The 17,548-nt window shown below is 39.9% G+C and overlaps 1 protein-coding gene across 1 annotated transcript in view; it reads right to left on the reverse strand.

Moving 5' to 3' along the window:
- The window catches only part of atl1 (atlastin GTPase 1), a 56,076-nt gene extending 39,230 nt beyond the window's left edge, over positions 1–16,846 (reverse strand). The window contains exons 1-2 of the mRNA XM_067991642.1: positions 16,724–16,846; positions 9,415–9,659 (exon numbers count right to left, since the gene is read on the reverse strand). Coding sequence (XP_067847743.1) covers positions 9,415–9,659; positions 16,724–16,772 — 294 coding nt within the window. The 5' untranslated portion in view covers positions 16,773–16,846. The remainder of the gene's footprint in view (positions 1–9,414; positions 9,660–16,723) is intronic.
- Positions 16,847–17,548: the final 702 nt, after the last annotated feature.

The following is a 17,548-nucleotide window of genomic DNA, read 5'->3' on the forward strand; positions in this document are numbered from 1 at the left end:
TTTTAGGAAAAGAGGGAAAAAAATGGAGGACGGGAGTAATATAGAATGCTACACTACAATATCTCAGCTGACAAAATAGCTTGGTGTTGTTATAACCTGACTGGCAGTATCCTCTTCAACATCATTTATAAACAGAACTAAGGGAACTCCACTGGGCAACTGGATAATTTTCTGTTCATTTCATCCAAGTAATTTGTGTGCAGCGCTTCAGTTTCCTCTTCAAAGAATTCTGGCAGATTTCTGAGATATTTCTAAAAACATAACTACTCCTTGTAAGCCCTGTGTTTAAATGTACATTAGCAGTGTATCATTAAATGCTCTTCCAAATTTCCTCCACCACTGATTTAGATTAATTAGTTCATAGTTCATGTCTCACTTTTTTTGAATAATTGGCTTTACTCTAGTACTCAGGGTCAGCTCCTGCATCTAAGCCCTCACCTATTTCATGCTCTATTTTCACAGAAGAGATCCCATCTAACAACAGATAACAAATCAGCTGTACACAAATACTGGTGGTATGCTGGGTATTATAGGTGCAGAGAGTTGACAAAAAAGTTTCGATTGAATAATTGTGATTTACTGCTTCTGAGGGAATCTATCCAATTCTATCTTTTCGTACAGGATGTACTCTGCGATTGGTCATCTGGAATAAGTTCCATCAACTTTACAGAAACGTGGCCGTAAATAGGATCAACAATTCCTAACATGACTGCAAAAACAAAAGGCTAGATTTTCTGATTGGGTATACACTCAACTAGAAGTCAGACAGTATAGGAAGAACATAGGAACAGGAATAGATCATTCACACCTTAAAGCTCTCGCCCAACCTGAAACGTGTTGATTCCAATCGTTATCCTTGAGTCAGTCTCATTAGCATAATGGGGACAAGTTCCCAGCATTGCAAACACCTGTGATTAGGACCCTTCCCACTGCAGGATGGGAAATCAGGTGTTGCTGCAGGATTTAAAGTCCTGCAGCAATTTAAAGGGAAGGCCCGTGCTTTGTGACTTTTCAAGGCATCAAGCTTTTTTTTTGTTAGTTCACAATATCTGAAAGGAGTTCAGTTATGCAGAGAGCATCCTGTATTTTCTAGATGAGTTGAAATAAATTCTACCATAGGGAATGAAACTCAGAAGGAGGTCTCTGTTTGGGACAGAGTGACACAGAACCTCCAGGCAAGCTGCACAGTGAGAACAGCAGGAAGTGACTACCAGCAAAATGACATGGTAACTACTGTGCAACTGAAGGTAATGCTCGAAGAAGTTTAATGGTCTTCTACCTTAGCACCTACTGTCCAGAGAGCCAGCTTGCATCACACCTTGGCTGATGATCCAATCGTCTAGACCTCACAGGCTATCTATTTAAAAGAAGGATGTTTTCTGAGCATTGAGAGTTTGTGCAGTCACTGGGAACTCATGTGCACGAGTCCACTAGCTGCCCCATAAATCATAGTGACAACTGAAGGGACATCTACAGTGGAACTCCCCCTTGCCAGAGGCCTTCAGAGCAGTCAGTGCTTCTCCCTTGTATTCTATGACTACTGCCACAGAGTTCTGGGATTCCAGTATGGAATGGGCTGTCCTTTCTTCAATAGGTTTCAGGATCACCTACAGAAGCCTTTACTGATCACATCGTTAACATTAGATCTGCAGTCATGCCAGTTTGAAGTGATTGATACCAAAAAGAGGCAAGCTCGTCTGAAACCTGTATCACTCAGATTGGTCAAAAGAATAGAATGGTCAATTGAATGGAAAGGAGTCTCTTTGAAAGTCAAGGATATATATGAAGATGTTTTGGCTCTGAGTTCAGAGCTTCTTGTTTTTTTCTCTTAATTCTCATTTTTTTGTAGTCTTTAGTGCGTGTCTCTGTTTTTAAAAAAAATGCATCTCCAACCGTGAGAGAGAGAGGGGTTAAAGAAGAGAGATTGTACAGTTGTACCATCCAGATACGGCAGATGTGCATCACTTCGATGTATAAGTTTCCCTGAGATCAAGAGAGGTGAGATTTAAGCCAGCTGGTCGACGTACGGTGGTTTTACTCAGTAGCAGAGGATTCAAGAGGTACAGATAACACTTCTACAGATAGAGGTTCATCACCCCGATGTCCCAGAAGCCAACACCATCATCCCAGGGGAAGATGAGACAACCAACTCAACCACGCATCTCCTAAGGACAAGGTCATATAAGTTCTGGAAACACTGCCAACTACCAGCCAACAGCTAAGCGAAAAGAAGAAGAAACAACACACAAAAAAAGAAATTCTCCTAATCCACAGGCAGGGCTCTTTAGAAACACTTCAGTCAATAGCTCAGGCCCTGGCAGCTGATTTTATATGCTGGGTTGATGAACTAATGATAACTCAATGGGAATGCTGGGAAACTGGGAAAAATGTTAAATATCATTTGGGGCTCATTTATATATGGAAACTATAAAACTGGCATGCATCGTGGACATCAGAAGGAAATACTGGGGGAAAATGGGTGGGGAGCCAGCATGATGATTTCCCTGATTTCCAGCCAGGCTAGCTCAAGTTATGCAGGTTTTTGAGGTAAAATTTCAGCTCTCTAATGGCTGAGAGTTTATCCAGTGCAAAGCTAAGCAATACAGACCAGGAAGGTCCCAGGTTCAATCCTTGGTAAGTACTAGGTTGGGAACAGAAACATACAATTGGTCTTGGTACCCCTGCCTTAGAAGGGAAAACTAGTCAGGTTCTTGCTTCAAATTTACCTGTTCTGGAAGTGCATGTGTGCGGATTATCAGGCAAGGACAGGATTGGGCTTAGCTGTGAATTCCACACTGCAACTGAGTAGGCTACTGACACTTGCTGTCAAATTGCACAAATAATGACCACTTAAGGTATTGAGTGTGCCTGGAAACTGTGGAATTGTACCCCAGGAAGGAGCTAATGCCTTCAAAGAGAGAAAATTGGTGGCAAAAATTAGTAAGACAATTGTATATTGAATGTTCTTTTGTTGTGAGCTGAAAAGCTTTCTGCTCCTGTTTGAATTGATGTATCTAGGTTCGCCAAGAACCTGTTAGTGCACAATGGAATTGTTGCCAGTGGTAAATTTTCTCTCTGGTCTTATTTCAAAGTTGCACAAGGAGATGTTCCTCATATTACAAAAGATGTTGAACAGATATTAGAAGAAAGGAGAAAGAGGATAGGATAGGATGTTGGTTATAAAATTAGGAGATACGAGACTTTTTGAATGATTCAGCAATAAAACCGATGAATATGGTTACTGAATTCTGACTTTCCTGATTATAGGATTAACTGGCCAGAAAAAGATGCCTTCTATACATATCACTCCAAAATATGCAAGTACTCTGGATTTGTACCACTTTCACTTTTAGTTTTTGAGCAAAAACATAAGCAACCTCAAAAAGGTGAGTAAGATTTGCTTTAATATGGCAGCCTCATCCAAAGGAATGTTTATGATGAACTAAATTGTCAATTTCAGCATCTATAATTCGGTGGATACTTAATGTTATTTGTTTAAAAGGCGGGCATTTTTATCTGACTTTTACGACAAGAAAATGCTGATTTAAATAAATGTAAAAGTTTCGTATCACTGCCAAAAGGCAGCAATTTATAATAAACTTAGCATTAATTATAAAACCGGGTTGCAGTGAACGAAGTGACAGAGTAAAATATTACTTACTAACACTAAATAAGATCAATGTAAATTAATGTATATTAATATCTTGAAGAGCAGCTACATTGCTTCGAGTACACTGAAAGAAATAAAGGGTGTCAAAAGGTATAGTCAGGAGACAGGCAGCCCACCAAAAATGAAACAAGCTATCTCCTTCTCTGGTCTAGAATGTGAGGAGCTGCTTGAGGATCAGTCTTGGACATTGTTTCCAAAGGAAACAAAAGGCTTGGGAGACACAATGTTGTAAATTACTTTTTTTTATTAGGACCAGCATTTATTGCCCATCCCTAATTGCCCTTGAGAAGGTGGTGGTGAGCCACCTTCCTTGAACAACTGAGTGGCTTGCTAGGCCATTTCAGAGGGTGATTAAGAATCAACCACATTGCTGTAGGTCTGGAGTCACATATAGGCCAGACCAGGTAAGGACAGCAGGTTTCCTTCCCTAAAGGGCATTAGTGAACCAGATGGGTTTTTACGACAATCCGGTAGTTTCATGGCCGCCATTACTGATACTAGTTTTTTTTAAATTCCAGATTTTTATTTAATTAATTGAATTTAAGTTCCCCAGCTGCTGTGGCAGGATGTGAACTCATGACTCCAGAATATTAGTCCAGGCCTCTGGATTATTAGTCCAGTAACATAACAACTATGCTACCGTACCCTGATGTATTGTGCAGTATGGTGCTACCTGAGGGAATTAGTGAACACTGAAGTAGACAGTTGCTAGTAATGGGGAGACTCAGTGATCAGGGGATGGATAACTATGTCTATGGATGCAAATTGGAGTCCAGAATGTTTGTTGCCTCAATAGAAGCATAGCAGTTTACAGCACAGAAGGAGGTCATTCAATCCATCGTGTCTGTGCTGGCTCTTTGCTTGAGAATCCAAAGCTCATCCCACTGCTGTACTCTCACAGCCCTGTATCTGCTTCAAGTTCTTATCCTAATTTAAATATTGATGTCTAGGTGGGAGCACTGGCCACCTATTTTGAGACCCGCTCAAAAATCAAGTCAGGCGACCAATAGGCAAGACTTATTTCTTTTTAAGTTTCATTTGCCTCCTCCTCCCTCCCCTTCTTTATCCAGAATAAACAGGGTGGTATACATGTGAATATTGTCTCCTTGTAGTTAAAATGATGAGAGGTTCCCAGAATGTATCTAGGACAGTTTGATTAATCTGTATTTTGCATATCCAAAAAAGGGATAAGAAGTGCTGGATCTGATTCTGGGTAACAAAGGACAGGTAAATGACCTAATGGTAGGAGAACACTTGGGAAATAGTGACCATAACCTAATTAGATAGAAAATAGATAAAGAATCAAGAATAAAAGGTGTTGGAGTGGGATTAGCTAATTACTGCAACGAGAGGGGACCTAGCCCAGATTCATTATTTTCTTTATAAAAAGGCAAGTTTTTTTTTAAAAATGGCATATCAAAAAGCATCCAATGCTTTTAAATACAAGAAGGATAATGTACAGGCTAAATATATTTTAACTAGAGTAAAGGGGATGCATCAAAGGCTGGAGTTCCATGGATAAATAGATTAGGGCAGACATGAGGTTTTAAAAAAGCATGTGATAAATATAGGGAGGATTATACAAATGAAGCTGTAAGAAATATAAAAAAAATATAGAAAGCTGGCAAAAAAGGAAACTGGAAGGCCAAGAGGCAACACGAAAAGAGACTGGTGGTCAACATGAAGAAAAGAAGAAATAAAAGGATAATCAAAAAAACACTTAGAGATGAAGAGAGCCATCTTGTAATCGAGAATGAAAGGATGCTTTTTGTTTCGGCGAAAATGGGACTGTAGGAATATCTGAAGAGGATATGGGAGAGCCACTATTGTAGATAGATATTTAAAAGAATACTGTAACAAAAGTTAATAACTTGTATTTATAACAGCGCCTCTAATGCAGAAAAGTCGTTGCAAGGCACTTTGCAGAGGTATAAGGGAAAAATGATTGCCAAGCCAAAGGAGGAGATATTAGGAGGGTTGACAAAAACCTTGGTCAAAGAGATGGATTTTAATGAAGCTCTTAGAGGAGGTGGAGGGGCTTACAGAGGGAATTCCAGAGCATGATTCCTTAGCAGCTGAAAGCACAGCCATCAATGGTGGGGTGGTAGGGGGGAATGCACGAGGCCAGAGTCAGAGGAACATAGAATTCAGGGAGGAGGAGGCTGCGAAGAGCTGGGGGAGGTTACACATAGGGAGCGGTGAGCTCATGAAGGGATTTAAACACAAGGATGAGAATTTTAAACTGAGGATTTGAGGGACCAGGAGCCAATGTAGGTCAGCTAGCACACGGGTGATGGGTCAACAGGACTTGCTGCAGGGTACGAATGGGCAGCAGAGTTTTAGAGGAACTGAAGTTTGTGGAGGATAGAAAGTCGGCCAGGAGATCACTAGAATAGTTGAGTCTGGAGGTGACAAAGGCATGGATGAGGACATAAGGTGAGGCAGGGATGGGCAATGTTCTGGAGGATGAAGTAAACAATCTTTGTGATGGAGAGGATATGAGGTCAAAAACTCAGCTCAACACTGAATAGGGCGCCGAGGTTGCGAACAGTCTGGTTCACAATTAGACAACAGCCGAGGAGGGAGATGGAATCAGTGGCAATGGCATGGAATTTGTTACCAATGTTTACATGCAGCAAACTGTGGCACATCCAAGATTGGATGTTAGACAAGCAGTCTGACAACATAGAGGTGGTAGAGGTAGAGACGCGTGTCGTCGGTGTGCCTGGCATTAAAATAAAATGACTTTTTACCCTGGAGTTCCAATTTACAAATTAATATGGCACAATGAAATGGAACAATTCTAGTTCAAAGTAGAGTGGGGAATAGCAGTATATCTACCTGGGCTCCCTTCACAACCAGAGGCCATATTTTCTTAGCATAATAGCTAACATATGCAAGGTTAATTGTGAGTTATTTCCCCAAGGTGTTTCTGATATTTTAAGAAACAGTATGATGAATATTAAGCCAATCTTTGAATTGGCTGCAACCTATAAGTAAAAAATGAAAAATAAACAAAAGTAAAAGTAAAAGTGACTGGTTCCCAAAGGAAATTCTACTTGCAACCTGAGATGGACAAAATTAGGAGGATTCCTAATTTCGCCCCCTCCTCCCTCCCTAAGGGGATACACCACAAAAACAATGAAGGGAAGGGGGTCTGATTAGTTCAAGCTGAATAGCAACACAAAATACAAATTTAAAGAGTTGACGCCATGGGATGAACTGTACAGAATGTACCCAAAAGGTTGTGGGTTGAACTTCTTGCTACCAGTCATTCCAACCCACTTGTCTGTTTGGCTATCAGATGAGCTGCTAGATGGCTTTTCACAGGACAACTGTATTTTATCACAAGGGTAGTGAAAAAAAATAGCAATGTCCACTGGTGCTGCCCAATCATGGTACAGCATAAGATAATTAGTTAAGCATTACCTCTGACCTTTCCAAAATGAGGCTTCATTTGTAAGTGAAGATGTGAACCTGTTTTAGCAGGAAAGACCCTAAAGATAAGTCTCTCAATTTAATTTACCACCCAAATGGTGAAGGTGAAAAACACTCCCAATGTTTCAACAATAGGTGGCCTCAATCAACCTAATATAAGCTGGGAATTCCTTAATGAAAGCGAGGCAACAGAATCAGAAATTGTGAATGTGAGACAAGATTACTTTTTGATTTTGCTCGTATTTGGGCCTACAACTGATCCGGATAATATCTGTAATATAGTAGTGGAACCTAGGAACTGGTGGCACAATATGATGAAATTTAAGATCATCTGGCAATCGTGTCATTTTAAGGACAAGACAAAAATATGTGGCATAGATTTTTAGCTGTACCATCTGGGCATAAAGTATTGCCTGAGCAGAACAGAAAGGGGAAGATTAGGCTGGGAGGATTGCACACCGAAAATCAGAAAGGTTCCTGTGCAGGTGTGCAGTCCTTGCCACTCTACTTCATTGTGTTTGTCATGCCTAGGCGATCCAATACGCCCAGATGCCGAACAGGAATATCTGCCCCACTGTGTCCAGTTTTGGGCAACTTCATTCATGTAAGAAGGTCAATGAGGGAGATGATAGATGATACAGAGGAGATTCACTAGGATGATACCAGGAATGCGAGGTTTTTGTTATGAGAGGAGACTAGAGAAACTGTGGCACTTTTCATGAGAACAAAAAAGATTAAGAAGAGATCAGATAGAGATGTTTGAAATTGAGTGGTTTTGATAAGGTAAACTGGTACGAACCTATTTCCACTGGTCAGTGATTTGATAACCAGAGAGCATTAATTAAGATTATCATCAAAACAATGAAGGGAGAGGTTAGGAGATTTGTTTTTTTTTAAATAGAGGGTTGTTATGGTGTGGAATGCCCTACCAGAAACAATGGTGGAAGCAGAATTCATTATCATTTTTAAAAGAGAAGTGGATAAAAATTTGAAAAAAAAAAATCTATGGGCAAAGGATAGAGGAATGAGAAGTTGTTCTTTCAGAGAGCTGGCATGTTATGGGCAGAATGTCCTCCTTCTGTGCTATAATATTCTGTAATTCCATGATTCTATTGCACAAAGATTGAAACATGTGTGTTATAAGTATACAGTGAATTGATTCGAAAGGGACCTGGGAGTAACTGTAGTTACTTTCATCAGCCAATATGGTGAATCAGACTATGAAGCTCAAGCTTCTTTAACATTTCCTCATAACTCTTCTACTATAAATCTGGCTTGTTGTCTTCTCTGTACCCTTTCCAATTGATGACCAAAAGTGAATGTGATACTCTGAAGTGTGGTCTGACCAGTACATTGCAAAGCTTCTGTAGACTTCCATTTTACTATTTTGGCTGTATATCAAAGAGACTACAATTTTGTATGTATAAGTTGTAACGTTACCATGTAAAGGAATCAATACATTGGGGGAAAGAAACTTATTCAAAATACATACAAATGGGGGCGATAGTCCAATGAATTGTGCATTCACTGGACCCAGGAATTTGTAGTATTTAATTCAGGGATGTCTGAAGTTAATTCTAATTAGTTATATTAGAAAAATAATATTGTGAGAATGTAAAAGGAAACAGATTATAATTACTTTTAAATTTTGTGCCAGGTGTGTGTTCGCCACGACCAGAATTTATTGCATTTCCAACTATATGATGAGTGCAAACTGACACTCTGAATTGCAGTAGGTGGTATAGAATAATTACAACGCTTGTTAGTTATATTATGATTTGTATGCATTCCATACATATTTCTGCTATGACTGGTTCCCGCTGAAACTAAGATGAAGAATAAAATTCAGTACTGAATGTATACAAACCATGCAATTTCTGGTATGGTTCTTTGCTGGAAAAATGGATTCCATTTTTTTCATAGTTGAGAGTCTTTGTCTCATACATAAACATTTAATTAGGCATTATATTGTTAAATTTATTGTTCTGCATTACAAATAGTAGCTTTTTTTCTCATGATATCTTTTAGTTTGATTAGATTTCTTGCATTGCCCATCATTCCTCTGTATTTGTGTCTACATACCAAAATTTTCTTCCATACTTGGGGATGTATCTCAATTCCCTAGAAGGAACCTTACCTGGCTCTTTAGGTGAGTTAAAAATTTGCTAATAGAGAATCTGCACCCTACCATCCCATGATGCAACTTATTAGAGCACTACTGGGGGCTTAATATCAACTTTGAAAGAAGTGCCTCCCATATTAAAAATGACAACTGTTAACATGAAGATGTATCATTCTTTTTTTACCTGGCTGTACATATATCTCAGCATGAAATCCATAAGGAATGATTTTCCTTTTCTGAAGGCACCAGCGACAGATAAAGCTACCACTTCCCGATCTCTAACTTCTTCTGAGAGAAGGATTTTGTTCATAGCCACTTCATCCAGCTCAAAAGTATGGTCATCGTTAACAACAAGAATCTGAACTGGTCTAGCCTGCTGCACAGCTTCATCTTCTGATGTCCAGCTAAAGCTTCCCTCTGAAAATCCTCCTATAATCAAAGTTTTGAAAACATTAATAAAATGCAACATAGTTCACTCTATTTAACATATATGTAAAATATGAGTGCTGTACTTCCAAATACCCATTGTAAAGTTTTTAAAAGTATTTGTCAAGTGCACACTTCAACAAGCCATTCACATACCTCATATGGGACCAGCTGTTTTCATCTTAAATGCCCATTTTATATAAATATTATTTATATTAATTACTCAAAGAATTCAGTTTAGCATTTAATTTATCTAGTAGGTAAAGTGGTATTTCTTTTTTCTCTATTAGTGGATGAATACAATGCAGATAGAAACATGATAATTGTGGACAAATCTCAGGACCTACCTAAGAGTTCTTTTGTAAAAATGTATTATGTTTGGTCAGAAACACCTTCAGACTGACAGTGCATTTTCAATTTTCTGACACAGTGCGATCCAATTTCTAGGCTATGTCTGTTTTACAGGTATAAAACGGGTGCCTAAAGGTCCAATATGGCGAACAGTATGTGCACACTCATTCTGCACCGGAAGTGTACTGCCGCCATATTGGTTGGGGTTCCTCCATAGGTGACCAGGGCGCGCGCCTGTAACTGGCAATGGATCCATTGCATATGCAAATCAGAAGCCTAACACCAGTTTCAGGCCCCTTTGCAAAATTGGACTACAAATGACCGTAACACGCTCCTCCTGGCTCCACATTAAATCCGAGGGCCGGTACCAGCCACTGTTCACTCCCTCCTGATTGCCTTCCCACGGACTGTTGAGGACCTTGGCTGACGTATGAGATGGCTGATCTTGCTGCCCCCCCCACACCCCCCCCCCCCACCCAAAGCGTCTGGGCAGTGAATATGACGTCTCCAACTCGCCGGTGCTATCTTAATGAGGCATGCAGACCAATTTGCCGCGGTCCTACCGCTAACCTTCATTAGGTGCATGCGTTGTGTGCTCCTATTTCCAGGCAAATATGTTTTATTTCTTCTTTTTCTCTGTAGGTTTGTGCATATAATAGAAGATAACAGGTTCAAACTTCTAATCCACTGAATTTCTGAGGAAAGCAGTACCATTTGGCAGATTGAGGAATGATGCATGGTCACTTCCTAACATACATTTTGGCCTGCAGATTGGGCACATATTATACCACTGTTGACATACCCTTTCAACTTACAGCTTCTCAAGAACACTTTTCTGCTTGTACGATAAGATTGCACTTAATTCAAGTACACAGAGCTGAAATGGAGAGAGGCTAACAAATCACAGATGCATCACTCCCTTGGAGGAGGTTAACCTGCTCATCCCACTTTAATAGAGCAAGATGGAAGTAGGGAAAGATGAAGCAGCAGGCTTGTCTGATTCCAAGTTGTAATTCTATGTAAGTTGCCCTCCATTTTTTCTTTTCTCTGTGAGAATATATTTAGCCCCTGCTCACTGCCTCCTGCTGATAGCACGAATAGCAGCAGTCCATAATACGCAACCCATCACTTCTAGCACAGTATAGGAATTTATATTCTTTATGTTTTTACTTTAGCATCAACATTACTATTACAAATCCAAATTATAACTGAGGTGCCCAAACATTTTTTGCACAAAGCATGCAAGCTACTCAACTGCCCAAAGATGAACACTGTTGTGCTGGGTGATTGGTTGTCTATGTAGCAATAGTTTATGTTTCAGTAATGATAACTTATTATATAACCTAAGGTTAAGGTAGATTGAAATATTTCTGGGCTCAATACAGAAGTGGGATCAACTGATCTAAAAGTTTGCTTTCCTGTAACTTATCTGCAGCTGTTCACCGAATTCTGATTTTGAACTACCTTTTTTTGAACCATAATATAGAGCTTAATGAATGCAGTAGTATCTTCATCTTTAGAGTATTTCTAACCTATGTGCAAGTTTATATCAATGTCCTAATTGGACATGTAGCAATATGAAATATTTCAATAATTCATAACATTATGAAAGGTGTGAATTACCAGGGTAATTCAAAAATAGTTTTAGCATATCATAGTAAAACCAGTTCTAAAATATGGTATTAATTATTTAGGTTAAATATGATCATCTGTATTCAGATCTTGACTTTAGTTCATTGTATTGAGCAAGTGAAAAAGTATTTAATTAGGAATATCTGCAAGGCAACAGTCTAATTTAATTGTGAGCAAAAGATCAATACATTCCCTTTCTGATTGGTAAATTATATCAGAACATTTAGTCATAGTGTGTGTCCGCCTATTGAAGAAAATGTGTTGTGTAACCTACAAGTAAATTAATGTAAAGTATATATAAAACCATTAAACAATGTAAAACAATGATTAAATCTCCAAAAGGGAAACATATTTTATGCATATTTGACACTTTACTATTTACTGTTAGGCATTTGTTTATTGTCTCATCTGATAAAACGGCACCTGACAATACAGTACTGTGCTCAAGTCCTGGAGTGGGCTTGAACCCTCAGCTTTCTAACTTGGAGATGAGAAAGCTACCACTAAGCCAAACTGACACTAACTCCCATGTAAAGGGCAAAATACTGGAAATCTGAAACAAAAGCAGAAAATGTTGGAAACACAGTGACTTAGTCAGCATTCATGCAGAGAATAGAGAAGTTAACGTTTCAAGTGCGAACCCTTTCTCAAAACAGGAAATGTCCACTCCCAAAATGTTAACTTGTTTGTTTGTTCTGACCTACATTTTCTATTTTGTTCCAGCTCCCTGTGTTGAACTATCATAAAATCAGAGTTGATGCAATTACTTTTCATTTTACTGCTCCAAACTCACTGCTTAGCAGAGAAATATTTAATACAGTGTTGCAATATAAAATTCCTTAACTGTAAGATGTACTTGAAAAGAAACAGGTAAAGGATTTTCGGTTGATCTGTCTTAAGAAAGAAATACCTGCATTTATTATAGCATCTTACCACATTGATGAAATGTCTCAAAGTAACGCAGCAGGTGTAATTTATTTGGATTTTCAAAAGGTCTTTGATAAGGTACCACATTGCAGAGTCATGACTAATGTTAGAGTATGTGGAGTCGGGACAAGTAGCAGAATGGATAGCAAGCTGGCTACAAAACCGAAAATGGAGAGTAGAGATTAAAGGTAGTTACTCAAACTGGCAAAAGGTGGGAAGTGGTGTTCCACAAGGATCAGTGCTGGGACCACTGTTGTTCACCAATTACATAAATGATTTGGACTCGGGAAACGGAAGTAAAATTTCAAAATTTGCGGACGGCACCAAATTGGGGGGGGTATAGTTAATACTGAGGAGGACTGCGACAAAATGCAGGAAGACATTGCTAAACTTGCAGAATGGGCGTGTAATTGGCAAATGAATTTCAATATAGATAAGTGTGAGGTGGTACATTTTGTTAGGAATTATAAGGAGGCCACATACTCCTTAGATAATAAGAGTCTAAATGGGGTCGAGGAGCAGAGGGATTTAGGGATACAGATACACAAATCACTAAAAGTAGTGACGCAGGTTAATAAGACCATTTTTTTTAAAAAAGCAAACCAAGCACTGGGGTTCATTTTTAGAGGGATAGAATTGAAAAGCAGAGAAGTTATGATAAACTTGTACGAACCTTGGTTAGACCACACCAGGAGTACTGTGAACAGTTCTGGTCTCCACAGTATAAAAAGGATATAAAGGCACTGGAGAAGGTGCAAAAAAGATTTACTAGGATCATACCAGAAATGAGAGGTTATACCAAGATTGAATAGGCTGGGGCTCTTTTCTCGAGAAAAGAGAAGACTGAATGGTGCCCTGGTAGAGGTCTTTAAGATTATGAAAGGGTTTGATAGGGTAAACGTAGAGAAGATGCTTCCACTTGCAAGGGAGACCAGAACTATGGGCCATAAATATAAGATAGTCACTAACAAATCCAAGAGGGACTTCAGGAGAAACTTCTTCACCCAGAGAGTGGTAAGAATGTGGAACTCGCTACCACAAAGAGTAGTTGAGGCGACTGGCATAGATGCATTTAAGTGGAAGCTAGATAAACACATGAGGGAGAAGGGACTAGAGATATTTTGATAGGGTTAGATGAAGAATGGTAGGAGGGGGCTTACGTTGAGCATAAACACCGGCATGGACCTGTTGGGCTGAATGTTTGTTTCTGTGCTATACATTCTTTGTAATTGTAAAGTACTTCAAACAATGAATTACTTTTGAAGTGCAGTGACTGTTATGCAGCAAATATGGCAGCTATTATGCGCCAACAAAGTCCCACAAACGTAATCTTGTTTTTGTTTGGTATTCATTGAAGGGAGGAATTTTGGCCTGGTTACCTGGGAAACTTTCTGCTCCTCTTCAAACAGTGCCATGGGATCTTTAATATCCACCTGAACAGTTGGACAGGACCTCAGTTTCACACCTCGTCTTAAAGACAGCACTTCCCACAGTGCAACACTCCCTCAGCAATGGAGCGTTAGCCCAGATTATTGTTCATGTTCTGGTGTGGGATTCAAACCCGATCCTTCTGACCTAGAAGCAAGAATGCTACCACTGACCCAAGCTGACAAGTCATTGGCACTTTTAACTTAAGTTTTCCCTTGCTACCTAGTCTTCAGACTGATTTCATTTCTTACCACAGAACCATATTCTATTCTAACTCAAATGAATCTGTCCCCAGGAATTTATCAGTCTTGGGAGAACCAAAGTGACTATTGAAATGGAGAAGATTGGTCAGGAGGGAGGTTCCATGTGAACCCTGAAACCATCCTCCCACTAATGTCCTCTGAGCAATGGCTGGACCCAATGATTAAAGAGATTTGAAATGGTCATCAAGATTCAGTGCTGCATCGTTTAATTTGTTCTCGTCTCTTTCCTTAATGATGTCTGCTGTCCACTCCTTATTTAATAGCGTTTTCTCAGTAGGTGTACAGTAGACATTTACTCGCAGATTATGCCTCGTCTGATGGGTGAATGTTAAAATAAGAGGTCATATGCTTGTTTTGCCCGTGTGGGTGAGGAAAGTGGAGATACTAGCTTTATAGATGTACCTGTTTTGGTTTTAATTAACAAAAAAAAATCACCTACCTTTAAACAGCTGATGAAAATATCACTGAGTACTTCTCAGTTCCATTCCCCACCCACGCATCCTCTGTGCACTTCCCTGCTTCCAATACATTTATCTTTTTAGAAAATGTTCCACTTCTCACACCTTTTACATCTCCAGAGAAACATCACCTTTGCCACTGATCTTGCCAATGCTTGCGTTTTCTGGTTCAATTTAATTATTCCTCTTGGCATGTGCTATCCACTGGTTCCATTACTGATGCTTCACAATTCCTAAGTTAGTTATTACCTCCTTTGCCAATACCTCCCTTCTATCTACTATGCTATCTGGTTCAGCTTTGCAGGTTTCCTCCACAGCCTTCTTTGCCTCAAGCTTCAAATTTGTAGATGACACTTCCACTAGTTCCACACACTTCCTTGCTGCTGATATTCCTTCTAGCTTTACTGTTGATCTTGTCCATGTTTCGCACCCTTTCCATCACTCCCTCTCCAGTCTGCCTCAGCTTGGAAGGTTCCCAGTGCTGTTAAGTAAGCTTCAGGGGTTTTAGATTTGGACGCAACTCACCAATACATATTTATGAAGAGAAAGACTTTTTAAAAAATGAGTTATGAATACTAATCTTACGATAAAAGGTGGAGCCAGTGTTTCCTAGTATCTTGCTCCCAGAACTGGATGTCTGTAATTGCTATCCTTCTAAGTTGAGTTTGAGTTCTTACCACCATTGTTTCCTTCCTCCCTCCAAAGACTGCTTCTTGCTCTTCAATCTATCCACAAGCTCACTTTGATAAGAGAGGCAGCACTAATATAGATATACTAGAAGAAATAAAACTGGGGGCTCTGTGGTGACGAGGTTGAGGGGGAGGCAAGTACCACAGGAAGGGATTATCAGAGGGAAAGTCATCACATGGAGGAAAAAATTGCAGAGTATGGTCTAATGATTTGAGGAAACGGTAGGACTGTGCAATTGCATGGAGTCCCGGGCCAGTCAGGGGCCCTGAGCGGAAAGGACACTTACACACTGGTAAAAGATCCCTGATCATTTGGTAACTATTTTGATATTACCTACTGCAAGCATGCCTTTCCACGATTGTAGGTGTGCGGATTTGACACCAGTAATATTTAGTATCACTGTCTAGTAAAATGTAGGGGCCCCAAACCAAACCTTTGCACAGGCCTCCTGCTCCTGTGGGTCACAATCATTATAATTTAGCATTCTCAATTATAAATTGAAACATGTGAAATAAAATTATGTTAACATATTACCTATCTCGATATGGAAAAAACAAACGTCATAATGGGTGGTGGTAGAGGTTTACATGCCTGGAAGTGTTTGCTTGGCATCGATTGTTTTTCCCCCAACATGGTGCATTTAGGTATTGCTGGAGACGAAGAGTGCGATGAAAAGCATCTGCCCTTGAGTACCATGAATGGGGTTGGATGGGGGGGGGGGCACGGGGAAGGAGAGAAGAATCCCATTCGCACCGACCCCTTTAAAAGCCGAGACACTTCGTTCCTTCCTAGGGCGGATCACTGCAGAAACAAGGACGTTCGCAACAGTACTGCCGTCAAATTCCTTCGCACCCAGGCATTTGTGTTTCGGAGATCTAGCTCGGGTGGCGCACAGTGTGCACATTCTTCCTTTTTGTATTTATTTAGCTAACAGACGAGGGCCTGTTTGAATAACCAGCCATAACCCCCAGAGCCTGCCAGCTGTCTTAATGCAAAGGCCGGTTTCCACAACATTGCACGGCTCCTGCAAAAATAATGCACAAGACCAAATACAACGATTATTTGAATCTTCATAAAAGAGCAACGGCTTTTTAATATTTGTGCGGTATTCGGCAGGAAACTCGTCCTTTAACCGCCCTGTTCAACCAGCATTGGAACTAAATGTCCCTTGATCCCCACAAGCGACAGCATCCTGGCTCCTGCACTTAGTCCTTCCCCTACCTCCTCTCTTGGCCTTCTTCAAGAAGGTGCAATATTTCTCTGATCCGTAAGCTTGAACGTAGAGATTTTGCCGACCACAGGGAGATGTCTGACTTACCCCAGCTATTTCTTTCTTTCCGATTCCTCGCCGTGTTTGTCTGTGCCATTTTGTTGGCGTGTGCACTGTGGAGCCGTGTTCGGAGGAGGATCCCTTTCGAAAGGGCGTCTCTCTCTGCGAGGATGACGAGTTGTGAGGATGGAGCCTTTCTCAGCTTGGGATTAAACAATGTACTGGAAAGCGCCAGGGGATTGCAGTGTGCACACGTTATAGTTCTAGCAGGGAATAGCATTTCCTATTAATTGATATTAATAACATAAAGGATGAAGAGAGATACTGCTTATTATATTAATCATATATATGTAGATTCTATAGGGTGCGGTTGGATTGGGTTCTTTCTCAGAGTGATAAATTATCTATTGGAGGGGAAGACATGATCTGCTGCGGGTTCTTTTCATTTATTTAAACCATAAATCACGGCAAAACAAATAATGGTAAAATACGAAATATAAACATTTTATTGCAAAATACTACTGGGGAGAAACAACAAAAACATTAAGCATACAATGTGATGATTGTTCAATAATTGTTACTTTTTGGTCTCTCAAAATTCTGAAAAATACTGTCAGATAAAGAACCTACAGTAGACTGAAGATGTGAATTCCACAGCATCATAGATTAAACAAGGAAATATGATTTATAATGGTCAATTGAGGCCCTTGCTGCACGCCTTCAGGGATGGAATAGCTGATGTGTGTTCAGCTGTTCGGAGGCAGCTCTGACTATATCATCTTGGTGCTGGTGGTTTTCCAGACTGTAATGCTTGCACCTGTTTTGGTGGAGAACTAAGCTGGTCGAATTGACAGACCCCATTGCAGATATATG

The sequence above is a fragment of the Heptranchias perlo genome, chromosome 10 (assembly GCF_035084215.1).
Source record: "Heptranchias perlo isolate sHepPer1 chromosome 10, sHepPer1.hap1, whole genome shotgun sequence".
Taxonomy (NCBI): Eukaryota; Metazoa; Chordata; class Chondrichthyes; order Hexanchiformes; family Hexanchidae; genus Heptranchias; species Heptranchias perlo.